Source organism: Lithobates pipiens, unplaced genomic scaffold (genome assembly GCF_037356315.1).
Source record: "Lithobates pipiens isolate NorthernLeopardFrog02 unplaced genomic scaffold, aLitPip1_a1.2 Scaffold_8, whole genome shotgun sequence".
Taxonomy (NCBI): Eukaryota; Metazoa; Chordata; class Amphibia; order Anura; family Ranidae; genus Lithobates; species Lithobates pipiens.
The window spans coordinates 675,340,375-675,356,930 of record NW_027507903.1 but is presented as its reverse complement, the minus strand read 5'-3'; the positions used below and the strand labels follow the sequence as shown (position 1 = coordinate 675,356,930).

The 16,556-nt window shown below is 42.2% G+C and overlaps 1 protein-coding gene across 2 annotated transcripts in view; it reads left to right on the top strand.

Annotated features, from left to right (window-relative positions):
• LOC143961987 (NACHT, LRR and PYD domains-containing protein 12-like) overlaps positions 1-16,556 on the top strand; it is a 164,479-nt gene that overhangs the window by 29,464 nt on the left and 118,459 nt on the right. For both annotated transcript variants that reach the window (XM_077471329.1, XM_077471330.1), the window contains exons 2-3: positions 355-419; positions 16,164-16,466. In XM_077471329.1, the coding sequence (XP_077327455.1) occupies positions 386-419; positions 16,164-16,466 (337 nt within the window). In that variant the 5' untranslated portion in view covers positions 355-385. The remainder of the gene's footprint in view (positions 1-354; positions 420-16,163; positions 16,467-16,556) is intronic.

The following is a 16,556-nucleotide window of genomic DNA, read 5'->3' as shown; positions in this document are numbered from 1 at the left end:
CTCTCTGTAGATATCTTACTGGCTGATACTTTGGTGCCAATTAGTAACAGTCTTGGCTATGAATGGAACAGATTTGTGGAGGTGACACCTAAAAACGAGTGTATAAATTGTGGCACTAAACAGGGTAGGATTCCTTTGTGACCCTGATATACCAACTAGAGCAATGCCGGGTAGAAGGTTCTGATTGATCCTCATAGTTATGGGTTGTAAATGACAGAAATCCATCCAATTCTAATGCTTTCTAATTGAACAATGAGTCAGCCAATTATTATCCACAGAAGGGAACAAAATCTTCCTTATTGGTTTCGTTCATTGCACTACAAATTAGTTTATTTTTGTTTGTGGTCCTTCCAGGTGATGTAATCTCGGGTCATCTCCTGATATCATGGCGTCCTGTTCCTCCTCAACCTCCTCACAAGGTATGACTGCTGATCCTGACAATCCTTTTCAATGTTTTCCTCCATCTCACATCTCCAGAGATTGGAATTAGATGATAGGACATCTTATGTTTACTTAGTCTAGACATTTCCTGTAGACATCTGGTGAGTTCACCAATTAGAAGAGGTGTTTTCATCAATTCCACCATCGCATTCCAGTGTCTTCAGATTTTATTTATCATTGATGGAAATGATCTTCTGAGACTGTCCAGTGACCCATAATGACTGGACCCCAAATTTTATGGATATTTGTGTAGTGGTCGGGGGAATCCTTTGTCTATAATCCTAAGGAGAAAACAGTCCTGTGTCACGTGACACATACTGCTGGGAGATTTGGGGGTAATCGGAGTTCACACTGATCAGACTCATCATTAATCAAGGGGGAAGGTTGCATCTCAGCGATGCCATTTATAAACAGTAAAGCTGAAAAAGGCTGCATGTAGGGATGAGCCAAACACCCCCAGAACGGACCGAAAATGTGCGCAAACTTTAGAACACCATTAAAGTCTATGGGACTCGAACGTTCAAAATCAAAAGTGCTAATTTTAAAGGCTAATATGCAAGTTATTGTCCTTAAAAAGGGTTTGGGGACTAGGGATGAGCTTGGTGTTTGAGTCTAATGCATGTTCGACTCGAACACCGGCCCGTTTGGCGAAGCCAGAACTCTGTGGGCCATTTGCGCCAAATTCGCTTGCACACAGACTCTACTGGCCTGTCTCAGGTCATCCTGTAAGCCCAGCTACCTGCCCAAGAACTGCTGCACCACCAAGTTAAGTTTGTGACCCACACAGGGCACATGGGTCAGTTGTCTCTGTCGGAGGGCGGAGAGGAGATTGGTGCCATTGTCGCAAACCACCATTCCTGGCTTAAGCTGGCATGGTGTCAACCACCTCTCAGCCTGCCCCTGCAGAGATGACAGAATATATGCTTCAGTGTGGCTCCTGTCCCCCAAGCACACCAGCTACATAAGTACGCAGACCTCACACTTGCTACGCAAGTACACAGGCATATTTTTGCCTGCATACTTGCGTAGCCCTTGAACGCCTACAGAGCACTGCTGGTTCCGGGGACAAAGCACAGGAAGAGGCCATGGAGGAAGAAAAAGAGGAGGGGGTGTAGGAGAGAGGTGTGTCACAGTCACCAGTAGTAGCATTTTAGAGGAGTAGTGGCGGAAAAACCTCCAACACTACTGCACCTTGTCCTGCACCCTTCCCAGCTACCAGAAGAGTCACCCAATGCACCGTGAAAGATAGCCTGCTGGACCATGAGTCAATGGTAATATTCACCTTACCGCTGACCGCCCTGTCTAGCGAGGCAAGGGCATTGCCTTCCACATGCCAGTAGAGAGCCGGAATCGCCTTCTGTGAGAAAAAGTGACGTTTGGGAACCTGCCAATGAGGAACCGCACATTGCACAAACTCACGGAAGGGGGCTGAGTCTACCAACTGAAAAGGCAGCAGTTGAAGTGCTAGCAATTTAGCCGAGGTAGCATTCAACCGCTGGGCATGTGGATGGCTGGGAGTGAACTTCTTTCGACTGTCCATCGCTGGGGCAGGGAAATTTGCTTGGTACAGTCGGACATTGGTGTACCTCTATCAGATTGCCCGAAAGTATTTGACTGTGACATGCCTAATTCTACACCTTCATTCCTCTCAATGCAGGTTTCAGAGAGGACTGAAGGTATAGTGGGGTTGGAGATCCCAGTTGATGAGGAAACAGGAGAGGTCTGCTTTGTACTTTGGTGTGGGTCTTTTAGGTACGCTTTCCAATGAACTGCATGGCAGGTCGACATATGTCTGGTCAAGCATGTGGTGCCCAAGCGGCTGATGTTTTGGCCATGTGAGATACGCTTGAGACATATGTTGCAAATAGCAGCGGTGCGATCTGATACACTCGTCTCAAAAAAGGCCCACACCAAAGAAATTTTGGAATAACGCACAGAGGCAGCGCCCTGCACAGGCGGAGCTCTTCAGTGTGATGCAGTCAGTGTGCTGCCCTTAAGCTGGCCCCTGGAGGGCATCCTGCCTCTTTGTAGATGCGCCTCCTCCTTCTCCTCCTCCCTCCTATCAGGCACCCACGTGGAGTCAGTGACCTCATCATCCCCTCCCTCCTCATCACTGGAGCAAACCTGGCAGTATGCTGCAGCTGGGGCAACATGAATGCCAGATTGCTGTCCTTCTTGGGCATCCCCTCTCTCTGGGATCACATTACTGCCTTCCTCTAGCTGGGTATCATCATCAGAACCTTCAAAACGCTGGGTATCCTCATGGAGCATGTACCCAACACTGCGTTCAAACAGTTCGGGGGACTCCTCAGGAGGGGGACATGGTGGGGCTAGGGAAGGAGTGACTGATGCCATTGAGACGAGGGAAGTGGCTGCATTGGCAGCTGTATTGGCAGATGCTTTGCCAGTACCCTGAGCCTGGGTGAGAGAGGATGAGGAGGGCTTGGTCATCCACTCTACCAAGTCTTTGGCATTCTGCGGCTCAACACGTACAGCTGCCAAAAATAAGGACAAGCATGTCCCATGGCCACATGCTGATGAGAATGCACCGTGTCCATGACCAACACTGTTGCCTCTAGACACAGAGCCTGCTTGCCCTCTTTTATTGGCTCGTGACTGTCTACTTTTCCTTGTTGGCCTTCCAGACATACTAATGGCCTGCAGGGAGATGCAGCTGCACAAAGCTGGGACATATATACTGATTATACTGCAGCTAGCATAATCAACTGCCTGCCTGTAGTATTATTACTATGAGAACACCAGCAATTGGGGTAGCTTTAGGCGTACACTGTGCAGATGCCACAATACACCGGCTGTAATTGCTGCAGCTGCCTGCCTGCGGTAAAGGATCAGCAGAACACCAGCAATTGGAGTAGCTTTAGGCGTACACTGTGCAGATGACACAATACACCAACTGTAATTACTGGAACTGCCTGCGGTATAGGATCAGCAGAACACCAGCAATTGGGGTAGCTTTAGGCATACACTGTGCAGGTGGCACAATACATCGACTGTAATTGCTACAGCTGCCTGTGGTATAGAACAAGCAGAACACCAGCAATTGGGGTAGCTTAAGGTGTACACTGTGCAGGTGGCACAATACACCGACTGTAATTGCTGCAGCAGCTGCCTGTGCTGTAAGTTTAGAAAAAATACCAGCAATTGGGGTAGCTTTAGGCGTACACTGTGCAGGTGGCACAATACATTGACTGTAATTGCTACAGCTGCCTGTGGTATAGGACAAGCAGAACACCAGCAATTGGGGTAGCTTAAGGTGTACTCTGTGCAGGTGGCACAATACACAGACTGTAATTAATGGAACTGCCTGCGGTATAGGATTAGCAGAACACCAGCAATTTGGATAGCTTTAGGTGAAAACTATGCAGATGACTTAGTACACCAACTGGAATTGCCACAGCTGCCTGAGGATAGAATCAGCAGAACACCAGCAATTGGGGTAGCTTTTTTGCATACACTGTGCAGGTGGCACAATACATCAACTGTAATTGCTACAGCTGCCTGTGGTATAGGACAAGCAGAACCCCAGCAATTGGGGTAGCTTAAGGTGTACACTGTGCAGGTGGCACAATACACCGACTGTAATTGCTGAAGTAGCTGCCTGTGATATAAGTTCAGAAAAACACCAGCAATTGGGATAGCTTTAAGTGTACACTGTGCAGGTGGCACAATACAGCGACTGTAATTGCAACAGCTTCAAAGGAAATTCAGATACTGTCTCTCTGTCTATCTCTCTCTCTCTTAGCTGACGCAACACATTACGCAAGGCCGCCGTGCAGGCGGCCTTATATAGTGTGGGGCATGTACTAAACCCCCTGAGCCATAATTGCCCACAGGCATCCTGCCTGTGGCCAATTATGGCTCTCTTCGCTGATGGCGCTGTGATTGGCCAAGCATGCGGGTCATAGTGCATGCTTGACCAATCATCAGCCAGCAATGCACTGCAATGCCACAGTGAATTATGGGCAATGAGCGCCACTTGAATTTGGCGCCAATGGCCCATAATGTTCATCTGTTCCCCGAACGGGCGAGCAGATGATGTCCGAGTCGAACATGGACTCATCCCTAGCTGCATGACAAGGCTCCAAATGACCCTGACAAGGCTGCAAATGACCCTGACAAAGCTGCATGACAAGGCTGCAAATGGCCCTGTCAAGGCTGCATGACAAGGCTGCAAATGACACTGACAAGGCTGCAGATGGACACTGATAAGGCTACATTGATGGGCATTTAAATGTAAGTTTTTTTTCCTTAAACTTCCCTCCTAAAAGTTTTTTTTCTTAAAAGCTCATAATACATTATTTTCTTGAAATACATCAACCAGTAAGATATGACATTATGACCACTAGCATAGTTGCCAACTATCCCGAATTTCCCGGGACATTCCTGGGATTAGGACCCATGTCATGAATAAATTTTGTCCCGGGAAATTCGGTTTGTCCCGGTTTTTCGGGTCATAGTGCATGCTTGACCAATCATCAGCCAGCAATGCACTGCAATGCCACAGTGAATTATGGGCAATGAGCGCCACTTGAATTTGGCGCCAATGGCCCATAATGTTCATCTGTTCCCCGAACGGGCGAGCAGATGATGTCCGAGTCGAACATGGACTCATCCCTAGCTGCATGACAAGGCTCCAAATGACCCTGACAAGGCTGCAAATGACCCTGACAAAGCTGCATGACAAGGCTGCAAATGGCCCTGTCAAGGCTGCATGACAAGGCTGCAAATGACACTGACAAGGCTGCAGATGGACACTGATAAGGCTACATTGATGGGCATTTAAATGTAAGTTTTTTTTCCTTAAACTTCCCTCCTAAAAGTTTTTTTTCTTAAAAGCTCATAATACATTATTTTCTTGAAATACATCAACCAGTAAGATATGACATTATGACCACTAGCATAGTTGCCAACTGCCCCGAATTTCCCGGGACATTCCCGGGATTAGGACCCATGTCATGAATAAATTTTGTCCCGGGAAATTTGGTTTGTCCCGGTTTTTCGTCGCCGGCCGCTAGAGGTCCCAGCCGCCATTTTAAAGAAGACCAAAAGCTGGTCTGCAATAGAAATGCTTTGGCGCCGCCCACCCCCACTGCCAGTGTCTGTGAAGTCATGTGTATACAAGGTGGGCAGCGCCGCAGTTCAATCTCTTTCTGTGCGGCAACGACGGCGTCTGGAGGATGTCGGGGGCCAGTCAGAGTCTGGAGGGTGTCTGAGGCCAGTCTGGATGTCGGGGGCCAGTGAGTCTGGATGTCGGGGGGCAGTCTGGATGTCGGGGGGCAGTCTGGATGTCAGAGGGTCCAATCTGGATGTGGGGGGCAGTCTGGATGTCAGCGGGCAGTGAGTCTGGATGTCATAGGGGGCCAGTCTGGATGTCATAGGGGGCCAGTCTGGATGTCAGAGGGGGCCAGTCTGGATGTCAGAGGGGGCCAGTCTGGATGTCATAGGAGCAGTTTGGATGTCAGAGGGGCCAGACTGGATGTCAGAGGGGGCCAGACTGGATGTCAGAGGGGGCCAGACTGGATGTCAGAGGGGCCAGTCTGGATGTCAGAGGGGCACCAGATGTAAGGAGGACTGATGGGGACACCAGATGTTAGGAGGACTGATGGGGACACCAGATGTAAGGAGGACTGATGGGGACACCAGATGTAAGGAGGACTAATGGGGACACCAGATGTAAGGAGGACTGATGGGGACACCAGATGTTAGGAGGACTGATGGGGACACCAGATGTAAGGAGGGGCTCTGCTGATGGAGACACAGATGTGAGGAAGGCTGCTCTGATGGGGCACCTGGTGTAAGGAGGGACTCTGCTTGGGGCAACTGATGGCATCTGGTGGCAGGCAACGTGGCTAGTGACGCGCTCATGGCTCCCACTGATTCAGCATTATGGTGAGTTGAATGATTTCATTTTATATCACAATGTAATAATAGAAATAATGTGCTTCAATCAGACACCATATTAATCATGGTGCCGGGATGATTGAAGCGCTAACACCAGGTATTTGGAGTATCTTTATCTGCTTATTGTCAAACTCTGGAAAACACATATTGATATTGCGGTGTAGGATCCGGGGCTGCTGTCCCTCCATCCGTCCCCCCTTTCCCTCTCCATCCCGCATTCATCTCAGACTCTAACCACACCCCTTTGAGCCATGCCCACTATTTTATGTAAACCACGCCCATATTTTGCTGCAGTGCCGCATGCCCCGCCCCCTAATTATAATACAACTCCGCCTACTGCCAAAAAATGTCCCGAAATTTTTTTTTTACAATGTTGGCAACTATGCACTAGATGGTGCTGATGTTTATAGGAAATTAAAATATTAGACATATTATAAGGATGATTCAGAAAGGTGATTTTTTTTTTTTTTAAATAGCCCCCCCTAGGTGTTTTTACTCAATATTAATCCATCTGAGAGGTAATTTACCACTATTGAGGCAATCATATGAGATTATCACAGGGAATCCAATCCCTTTATAAGATAATGTACATATAGACACCGAGGTGTATCTAGTGAAAATAGCGCCTATGGCAAGCACTGAAACTGCGCCCCTATCAGAACATTTTAAGTGTACAGGGCCGTGTTTCAGTGCATGAGATGTACACAGATAAACATCCACGGGTAGGCAGGCCAATTCACATCAATTGGGATGCAGCAGCTGCATGAACACAGCCCCTGCTCTCACCTTGATATCCGTTTGGGTGCAGGAACATGAATGCAGGAACCCCGATCAGAGAGTGGTGTGCATTCAAGAACATGCACCCACACCCAAATGGATATGAAATGCCAAATGGATGTCAAATTGGGAACAACAACCCTCCCTTACTCCATCCAACAACTCTAGTTCTGCCCCAGGAAAAGTGCCCTCCATGACAGGTACCTGAGCAGAGTTTGGAGATCTCAAAGAGCAAAGTGCCAGTCTCCAGGTCCTGAATCTTGAAGCGAGTGAAATCAATGCTGAACACATTCTCCACAGATCTGCACAGATAATCTGATGACAGAAGACAAGTGATGTTAATGACACACAGCCAGGGGTGGACTGACAACTCATGGGGCCCCCGGGCAATAGGAGATTATGGGGCCCCCAGGCAATCAGAGATTATGGGGCCACACACTAGACACAAACACACACACAGTATACAATCACACAGTATACACAGACATGTTTCTATTGGCTGAGAAGGTACTGGAGAGGTGGGGCAGCTATAATCTCAGGATTTTTAGACCAAAAGGATGTCGGTAAGGGACATTTCAGAGACAGATGTGAAAAAAATACAGAATTTTACATACTGTCCCTGGTTTTACTGAGGCTGGCAACCCTGATGGGGCCCCCTAGTGCCATGGGGCCCTCGGCAGTGCCCGAGTGGCCCAATGGTCAGTCCGCCCCTGCACACAGCTCCTAGCACAGGCTGGTGACATGTCTCCTGCCAGTAACTCTGTGACCTGTCTCAGACCTAGGACATGCTCCGGTCAAAAACCCTCGCAAAAAAACGGTGGTAAAAAGCTGCTAAAAATAGTGGCGCTTTACTGCCAACAGTGCCAAAGCCCCAGTGTGAAAGGGGCCTAACAATTCCTGTTCGGTGACAACAGGCACTCATTGGAGCTCCCCATCGCCATTTTCCCTCCCGTGCCCGTGCCTTTATGCCAATCAAAAATCTACTGCCAGCGGCAGGATCGCAACAAGGATGCCAGTTGGTCCCTCTGGAATCACTCCCATCGATAGTGATGAAGATTCTGTAGTATTCAGAGAGGAAGCAATTCCATTGAGGTAGGTGGAAGGTTCTCTGCCACTGAAGCTTTGTCACTAACAGAGTCTCCCACCTGACATCATCCTGAGAGGAAGGGGCTTCTCTGAAAAATGATACTGTTAATATTGTGACTCTGACCCTATCACTGCCTACCCGAGTCTCTATCCCTCTCTGTTCTCAGTTCAGAACATTCAGCCAGTCTATGCCTGGGTCAGTCATATCTGTGGGAGGATCTGTCTCTGTACACAAAGGACTTTGATGCTCACTGATGCACAGAGCAGCTTCAGCCATGGGTGGGGAGTGATAAGCAGACATGTCTACAGGGATCCCAGGGTGCCAAGCTCCATATAAACTGGGCAGTGAGTGTTGTCAATGTGATTTGTGCTGGAATGTGAGACCCCGGCTTTATTACCTCCCCCTCATTCTCATTCCTCCGATCCCAGCCTCCCTGCACTCTCAGCTCCTACAAATTTGCAGAGCAGCCCTGAGCCAGGACACGACTGCAGACTGACAGTCTCTCCAATGCTAAGCTGTATAGATCTCAGCACATGCATCCACGCTCTCCCCCGTATGTTCCATGTAAAAAGCACGCTGCCACACAGCTCAGCACCTGAGGATGGGAGCAGAGCAGAGAATCATTCCGCTGGTCGGGACTAACTGAGTAGCGTGGCCGTGACATGTACATGTGTAAAAAAATGTCTATATATATATATATTTGGTAAGACAAACTTACGATTGTGAGACAAACTTCCTTAATTAGTTCTGAGTCAGCGTAAATCAAAATGTGTGTTTTATTGTACACACTAAAATAGAAAAATAATACTTACAAAAATAGTACAATGATAAAATTCTAGTATTGTTCATTCGTTTCAAAAGGTATAAAAAGAGTTCTTACAAGTTAGACCATGTGGTCTATTGTCTTAGCTTTTACAAATGGCCGAATAACCCATTGTATGCTGAAGAGTAGCTGAAGAAAGTCTGTGTGCTTAGATATATGTTGTATTCAAAGCTGAGTAGGTGAAGAAGGGACTCCTCTTCCAGCAAGCTTTTGCTTATAGGGAACTCAAAGCTTCTAAATTTGCGCCAAAAGAATACACACACACCCCTTGTCCTATTAACATCTCCTCCCCTTATGTTTCTCACAAGGGTGAGGGCTAAAGAGTGGTTATCTGAGCTATTCAACATCTGGTATCATTCAGACATGCAGACTTTCTCCTAATGACAGGAAGTGGGGAAAGGAGAGCCTAAGCCCCCGTATACACAGTCGGACATTTCGACAACCAAATCCGTCGGATTTTGTCCCACGGATCTTGTCCGAAACTGTTGCATACACACGGTCGGACAAAGTTGTCGGAAAACCCGATCTTTCAGAAAGTGATGATGTAATTTCGGTACGATGGGACTATGTTCAGGCTAGTAGCCAATAGCTTTGATGTAGGAATTTGATCTGAGCATGTGTAGCACTTTGTCCGATCGGAATTCTCTACACATGATCGGAGTATGTCCGATCAGAGCAGTTTGTCGGAAAATATTTCCGTCAAGTTGGAAAATTTAGTCCGACAGATATTCCGACGGAAACAGTCCGATGCATACCACACACAGTCGGAATATCCAACAAAACGCTCCGATCAGACACATTCCGACGGAATCTCATACAAGGGCTTAGACTTTAAACAAAATATCAGTTACATAGGAAAATGTCTTTAAAAGCATATATAAGATTTACAATATTCATCAAAATCCTGACAGGTTTTAAATGTTTACTTTTTCAGTTTCAGCATGTCATCATCTGGAGATTAATTGATTCAGAGTTCTCTTTCACACAATTATGGAGAATTCATATTCTAAATAAAGTATAATAAAGCCAAATAAAATTTTAGATATTAAGAATATAATATTCCCCTCTGAAATATGAATACTAATCATATTTTCAGATATAAATCCATTCAAAACATTCATGTCTCAATCATGCAGACTTTGATTCAATAACTCCAAATGTTCTGTCATGTGTAACTGAATCCGTAACTCCAAAACCCATTCTCCTTTTAAGCTTATTTTGCAATAAATCACCTCCTTTCCTAATTTCACTTCTAATTTGATAATATCATTTTTTCATTCTAAACATCAAACATAACTGCAATATAAGGAATAACATAATAATAATAAAAAGAATAACAATAGGATGTGATAAAATATTTCCTGCTGCTGAAGTTATCAAAGTTTTTTCCCCAAATTGATACACTATTACTAATTTTCTTCCACCAATTACTTCCTGAAAATTATGACCATTGATGTGATATTTCTTGCAAATGACCTTGTTCATGTTTAAACAATACTTCTGCATTCTGCAATTCCTTAGCCAAAGCTATTAAAAAACCTTTATCCTTTTGAATTATATTAGCCCATTTTTCCCATGGAAATTCATCTATTTGGGAAATATTATACTGTGTAAGAAGAGCGCTAATATTTTTCATAAACATATTTGTTAAATTTGTTCTCAACCCATTAACACTTATTGCAACAATGTCTCCTTCTATACAATACAAACCTTGATTTAGGTTTTCTGTATTTGTACAAGAAGAGAAAAAAGTTTTAACCCTTTCTGTATCTGACATAATCTGAAAACAAACCTTCTTTTTATCTACACGAGTAATTAATTCAGAAATTGTTTCAACTTTTTCTATTCTTGCTGAACATAATGTGTGATTATGATAACAAGAATGAAATATACTTTTATCTTGATTAGGTAAACAGATAACTTTAGACTGGAATTGTAAACATGATGACAGATCTAATTGTTCTAATTCAGAATTTTCATTGTTAAATACAAAATCTGTATACTGTAATTTATAGTATAATAATTGTATTGCTGACAGGTAATCCCAAAACCGTGATTGGAACCAAAATTTGTTCTTTTCCAGGTATTGGAATCATAGAAAAACTATAACATACGTCCTGTTTGCATCCTATCCATTTATTTACCCATAAATCTGTATGATTTATAGCATATACATATTCTCTGGGTAAATACTGTAAAACGCCAAGAGAAGTTATTCCACTCTGAAATGCTTGCGCAATTATTTTAAAATTAGTGGAATATTCAGTCTAAATCTCTAAGCATGCTCTGGCTATGTGAGAATGTTGTTCACTTATCATCAAATCAAGAGTAATATTTTGAAGATGTAAAATAGATGGACCCATGATATTAGCAGTTTTAATAACCATATTTTCTAAAATCTGATTTAAATGTTTTTGTATTTTAATACCATTACTGCCCACTAAACCAGCGGTTTCTAGATCAGACTTTAAAGTATTAATATCCATACTATTTGTTATACTCCCGATTGTGCCAATCCCTCCTAAAATACCTTCAACAATACCACGCTTATTTCTGTTATAATTATTATTATTAATTCCAAACCATCTCTCAATACCCAATTCCATATTAACCAAATGTCCTTGACATTGTGGAAACCTTGTAGAAATTTTCCATTCTGAAACATTAAAGTTCCGCAAAATAATGACAAACTTTTCTTCTCTAAAAAGAGTTCTGGATTGGAAATGGTTAATCTGAAAAGGAATTGCAGAGAAACTTTTCTTATTAACACATGGAGTTTTCCTTGGAGATATAACAATAACACTTGCCTTTGCACATTTCACCGGCTAATTTCCTATTGATATGCAACATTCATATACACCAGTATCATTCAAAGATACTCTCATTTGTTGATAAACAAATGTATCATTGATCCAATTCACACTACCAAAAATTCCTTTATGAATTATGATAGTAGAACTGTAAAGAAAACTACCCAAAAACTCATCATTCCTTATCCAAGTTAATAATGAATTTTGAGGTAAAGATATTTTTGTATTACTGTATTTATTGGCGTATAACACTCACTTTTTCACCATGAAAATCGGGTGCAAATAGCATGTGCGTGTTATACCCCAATGCAAAAATTTAAGTTTTTTTCCTGAAACTTCCCTCTTAAAATGAATGTGCGTGTTATATACCTATGCGTGTTATACGCCGATAAATACGGTACATATCAAATGCAAATTATCTTTATCTTCCATAATTTTCAAAGATTTGGGAAAATATTAATTTCTGGAACAATCCTATCAACTATAGAAATATCAATTTTGACCCTTATTTGAGTAAATTTTATTGTTACTTTAAAATCCCATGTTCTTACAACGTCCCCTTTTTCATCTCCAATTATATTTAAATGTTTTGGATCTAATATCTTCACAAAACTTTGAAAAAGGTAATAAAATTGATCTAAGGGATAAAGTATTTTCCCAGATCTTGGCATAGTATTAGTAACATCTCCAGACCACATTGTTGAATCATTACCTTTTAAATATATAGACCAGAAACTCCTCAACAATATGTTACATTCAAAAGTTCCCACAGTCCATTTTAACAAAGTTTGTTTTGGATTCTATTTTAACTTTGATTTCAATATTATTGCTGTGAATGAAATACAATTGCAAACAGCAATCATGTCCCTGTCCTACACATACAAATCCATAAAAATCTTCTGCTGTATTAACCACTTCAGCCCCGGAACGTTTTGCTGGTCAAAGACCAGACCACTTTTTGCCATTTGGCGCGGCGTTGCTTTAACTGACAATTGCGCGGTCATGCGACATGGCTCCCAAACAAAATGTACGTCCTTTTTTTCCCACAAATAGAGCTTTCTTTTGGTGGTATTTGATCACCCCTGTGGTTTTTATTTATTGTGCTATGAACAAAAATAGAGCGACAATTTTGAAAAAAAATGCATTATTTTTTACTTTTTGTTATAATAAATATCCCCCAAAAATATATAAAAAAACATTTTTTTCCCTCAGTTTAGGCCGATATGTATTCTTCTACATATTTTTGGTAAAAAAAATTGCAATAAGCGATTATTGATTGGTTTGTGTAAAAGTTATAGCGTTTACAAAATAGGGGATAGTTTTATGGCATTTTTATTAATATTTTTTTTTACTAGTAATGGCGGCGATCAGCGATTTTTATTGTGACTGTGACATTATGGCGAACACATCGGACATTTTTGACACATTTTTGGGACCATTGTCATTTATACAGCAATCACTGCTATATAAATGCAGTGATTCTTGTCATATGCTACATAATGATACCTTTCCTGTCTTAATGGACTATTTTCAGTTTGCAATCTTTGCATTTGGGTCTTAAAATGGAAATAAGTTTGATTATTATGACCTCTATACTTCAAATTACTACACCAGTGCACAGAATATACTTGTATATACTTGCCATGGTTTTCGGATAATACAACCTCTTTTGTATATCATTATTATTATTAGCCATCAAACAAAACCTGGCTATGTGACCCTCTTGTTTGCAAAACAAAACAAAACATTTAAGAGTTGCTCTTTTTACATAAACTTTCCTCTGAGCATATGGTGATGGAAATTTACATTTCTGTTTAATATTAGTATTATTGAAGTCAATTGACTTCCCACTTTCATTGTCTGATGAAATACTAACAATTGACTCATCAGAAGACTCCATTTTTCAATTCCTGAGTTACCATCCTTAACACTCACATCTGACTTTGTCACATGTTTAAGAGCATCCATTTTTGAGCACTGAGCATGTGCAGAAGACTGCTTTCTAAGTAAACTTATAATAGTCTCATGTTCAATCTTTTCCTAAGTCAAAAAAACTATTTGACTTTCTTTTTCTTCAAACAATTGCAATAATGCATTCATTTTATGTTCCAATTCAACTTTTTCAGTCAATAATTGTTCAATATATAACTTCTCCTGCATTTGTGCAATTTCTGTTACACTTTGCATTTGCTCTCCTGGCATATCAAACACCATAGTATTAAAAAACGTAACTAGCTTCATTACATTACGTAATTTTTAGTTTGTTTTAACTAATGAGAATCTATGCTTCTCAATGTCAGTCTTTGCCTGAAAGTATTGATTATACATTGATTTCCATAAAACAGCATCAGAGACCTGTTTTTCGATAAACCTTTAAATTCCAATGTACTTTCATCAGCTAAAACATCTAAAAATTCCATATTAATTTTCTACTCACCAAATATAAAACTTTTCAGTTTTCCCGCTGGACTCAAATTCAACCGTCTGTCAAGACTTCTGTATATCTGAAATTCTCCGGGTCTTTCACAATCATCAATATCATCATTTTCTCTAGGTTCTTTTCAATCTTTGCAAAGTTAATTTCTGTTCATCACTTCTTTCCCCTTTGATCAAAGGCAGGAAGTTGAAAAAAAAAACTTCCAACATGTGATTGACTGTCTGGCTGAGCAAATGTAAAAAATGTCTTTATATCTATGTCTTATATATATTTGGTAAGACAAACTTACGATTGTGAGACGAATTTCCTTAATTAGTTCTGAGTCAGTGTAAATCAAAAAGTGTGTTTTATTGTACACACTAAAATAGAAAAATAATACTTACAAAAATAGTATAATGATAAAATTCTAGTATTGTTCATTCGTTTCAAAGGGTATAAAACGAGTTCTTACAAGTTAGACCATGTGGTCTAGTGTCTTAGCTTTTACAAATGGCCGAATAACCCATTGTATGCTGAAGAGTAGCTGAAGAAAGTCTGTGTGCTGAGATGTATGTTGTATTCAAAGCTGGGTAGGTGAAGAAGGGACTCCTCTTCCAGCAAGATTTTGCTTATATGAACTCAAAGCTTCAAAATTTGCGCCAAAAGAATACACACACCCCTTGTCCTATTAACATCTCCTCCCCTTATGTTTCTCACAAGGGTGAGGGCTAAAGAGTGGTTATCTGAGCTATTCAACATCTGGTATCATTCAGACATACAGACTTTCTCCTAATGACAGGAAGTGGGGAAAGGAGAGCCTGAGGCCGCGTACACACGGGCGGATTGTCCGCCCAACTAAGTTCGTCAGACAGTCTGACAGACAGTCCGTACAACTTTTGAATGAACGGACTTGACCACATACGATGAACAGACAGTCCGCTGAAAACTTGCGCGATGACGTATACAGCACGTACGACGGGACTAGAAATTCGACGTCCAATACACTGCAATGTAACCTTCCGCCGTGGAAATCCTTTCTGAGCATGCGCCAAACTTAGTATGTCGAACTTGCCTACTCACGAGCGGACTGTCCGCTGAAACCAAGTTTGGACGGACAAAATTATGGAAATTCCGTAAGACTTGGTTCGCCAGACTGTCCGCTGAAAAAGTCCGCTGAAGCCCACACACAAGCGGATTGTCCGCTGAAACACGGTTCAGCGGACTAAGTTGGGCGGACAATCCTCTCGTGTGTATGCGGCCTGAGACTTTAAACAAAATATCAGTTACATAGGAAAATGTCTTTAAAAGCATATATAAGATTTACGATATTCATCAAAATCCTGACAGGTTTTAAATGTTTACTTTTTCGGTTTCAGCATATCATCATCTGAAGATTAATTGATTCAGAGTTCTCTTTCACACAGTTATGGAGAATTCATATTCTAAATAAAGTATAATAAAGCCAAATTAAATTTTAGATATTAAGAATATAACATGCACCCGGAAATTAAGAAAAAGTTCCTTTATGCTCAACTCCTGGGCCCCTATGTTGACCTGATGGGGCTCAGGAAAATGTAATTGCACCCCTCAATAAGCAAGTAGGAATGGGGAGAAGTTTAGAAAACTCTACTTTTTTAAATTCAGTAAAAAACTATAATGCTGGCATCCCTGCTCAGGAGCGCCCCTTCATATGGCACCCATGGCACTTGCCATATGTGCCATACCCTGGATATGCCACTGTATAGACATATTGGGGGATCATTTCCTTTCCCTTCTATATGATCTTTATAGCATTGCTGGCTGTCAGTACAGACTTATCTGCTGTCATGTGTCAGAAATCCTCCAATCAGGATGAATGTTTATGATTTCTGATTGTTCTCTCTGCAGGGTCAGCTCCTGGTGTCCTGGGAAAGGTCCCACAAACCCCCGGGGATCTTATCATATATTCTCTGGAGGATCTGAAAGGAAGTGACTTCAAGAAATTTAGGAACAAATTGTCTGATTTCTCCTATGGAGATAAATGTCCCATCCCCCGAGGAAAACTAGAAAATGCAGACTGGATCACCACCAAGGACCTCCTGATAAACAAATATGGAGAAGAAGGGGCTCTGGATGTCACCATTGATGTCTTTACACTGATCGATCTGAGGGGACCCGCAAAAGACCTCCAGGAAAGGAGAGCACAAAATGGTGAGTTCCCATTTATAATGACCATTTCCTATCAATTCCTGATCAATATCTGTGTGAGGAAGAACTAGGAATGTCATCCAGGGAAAGCCA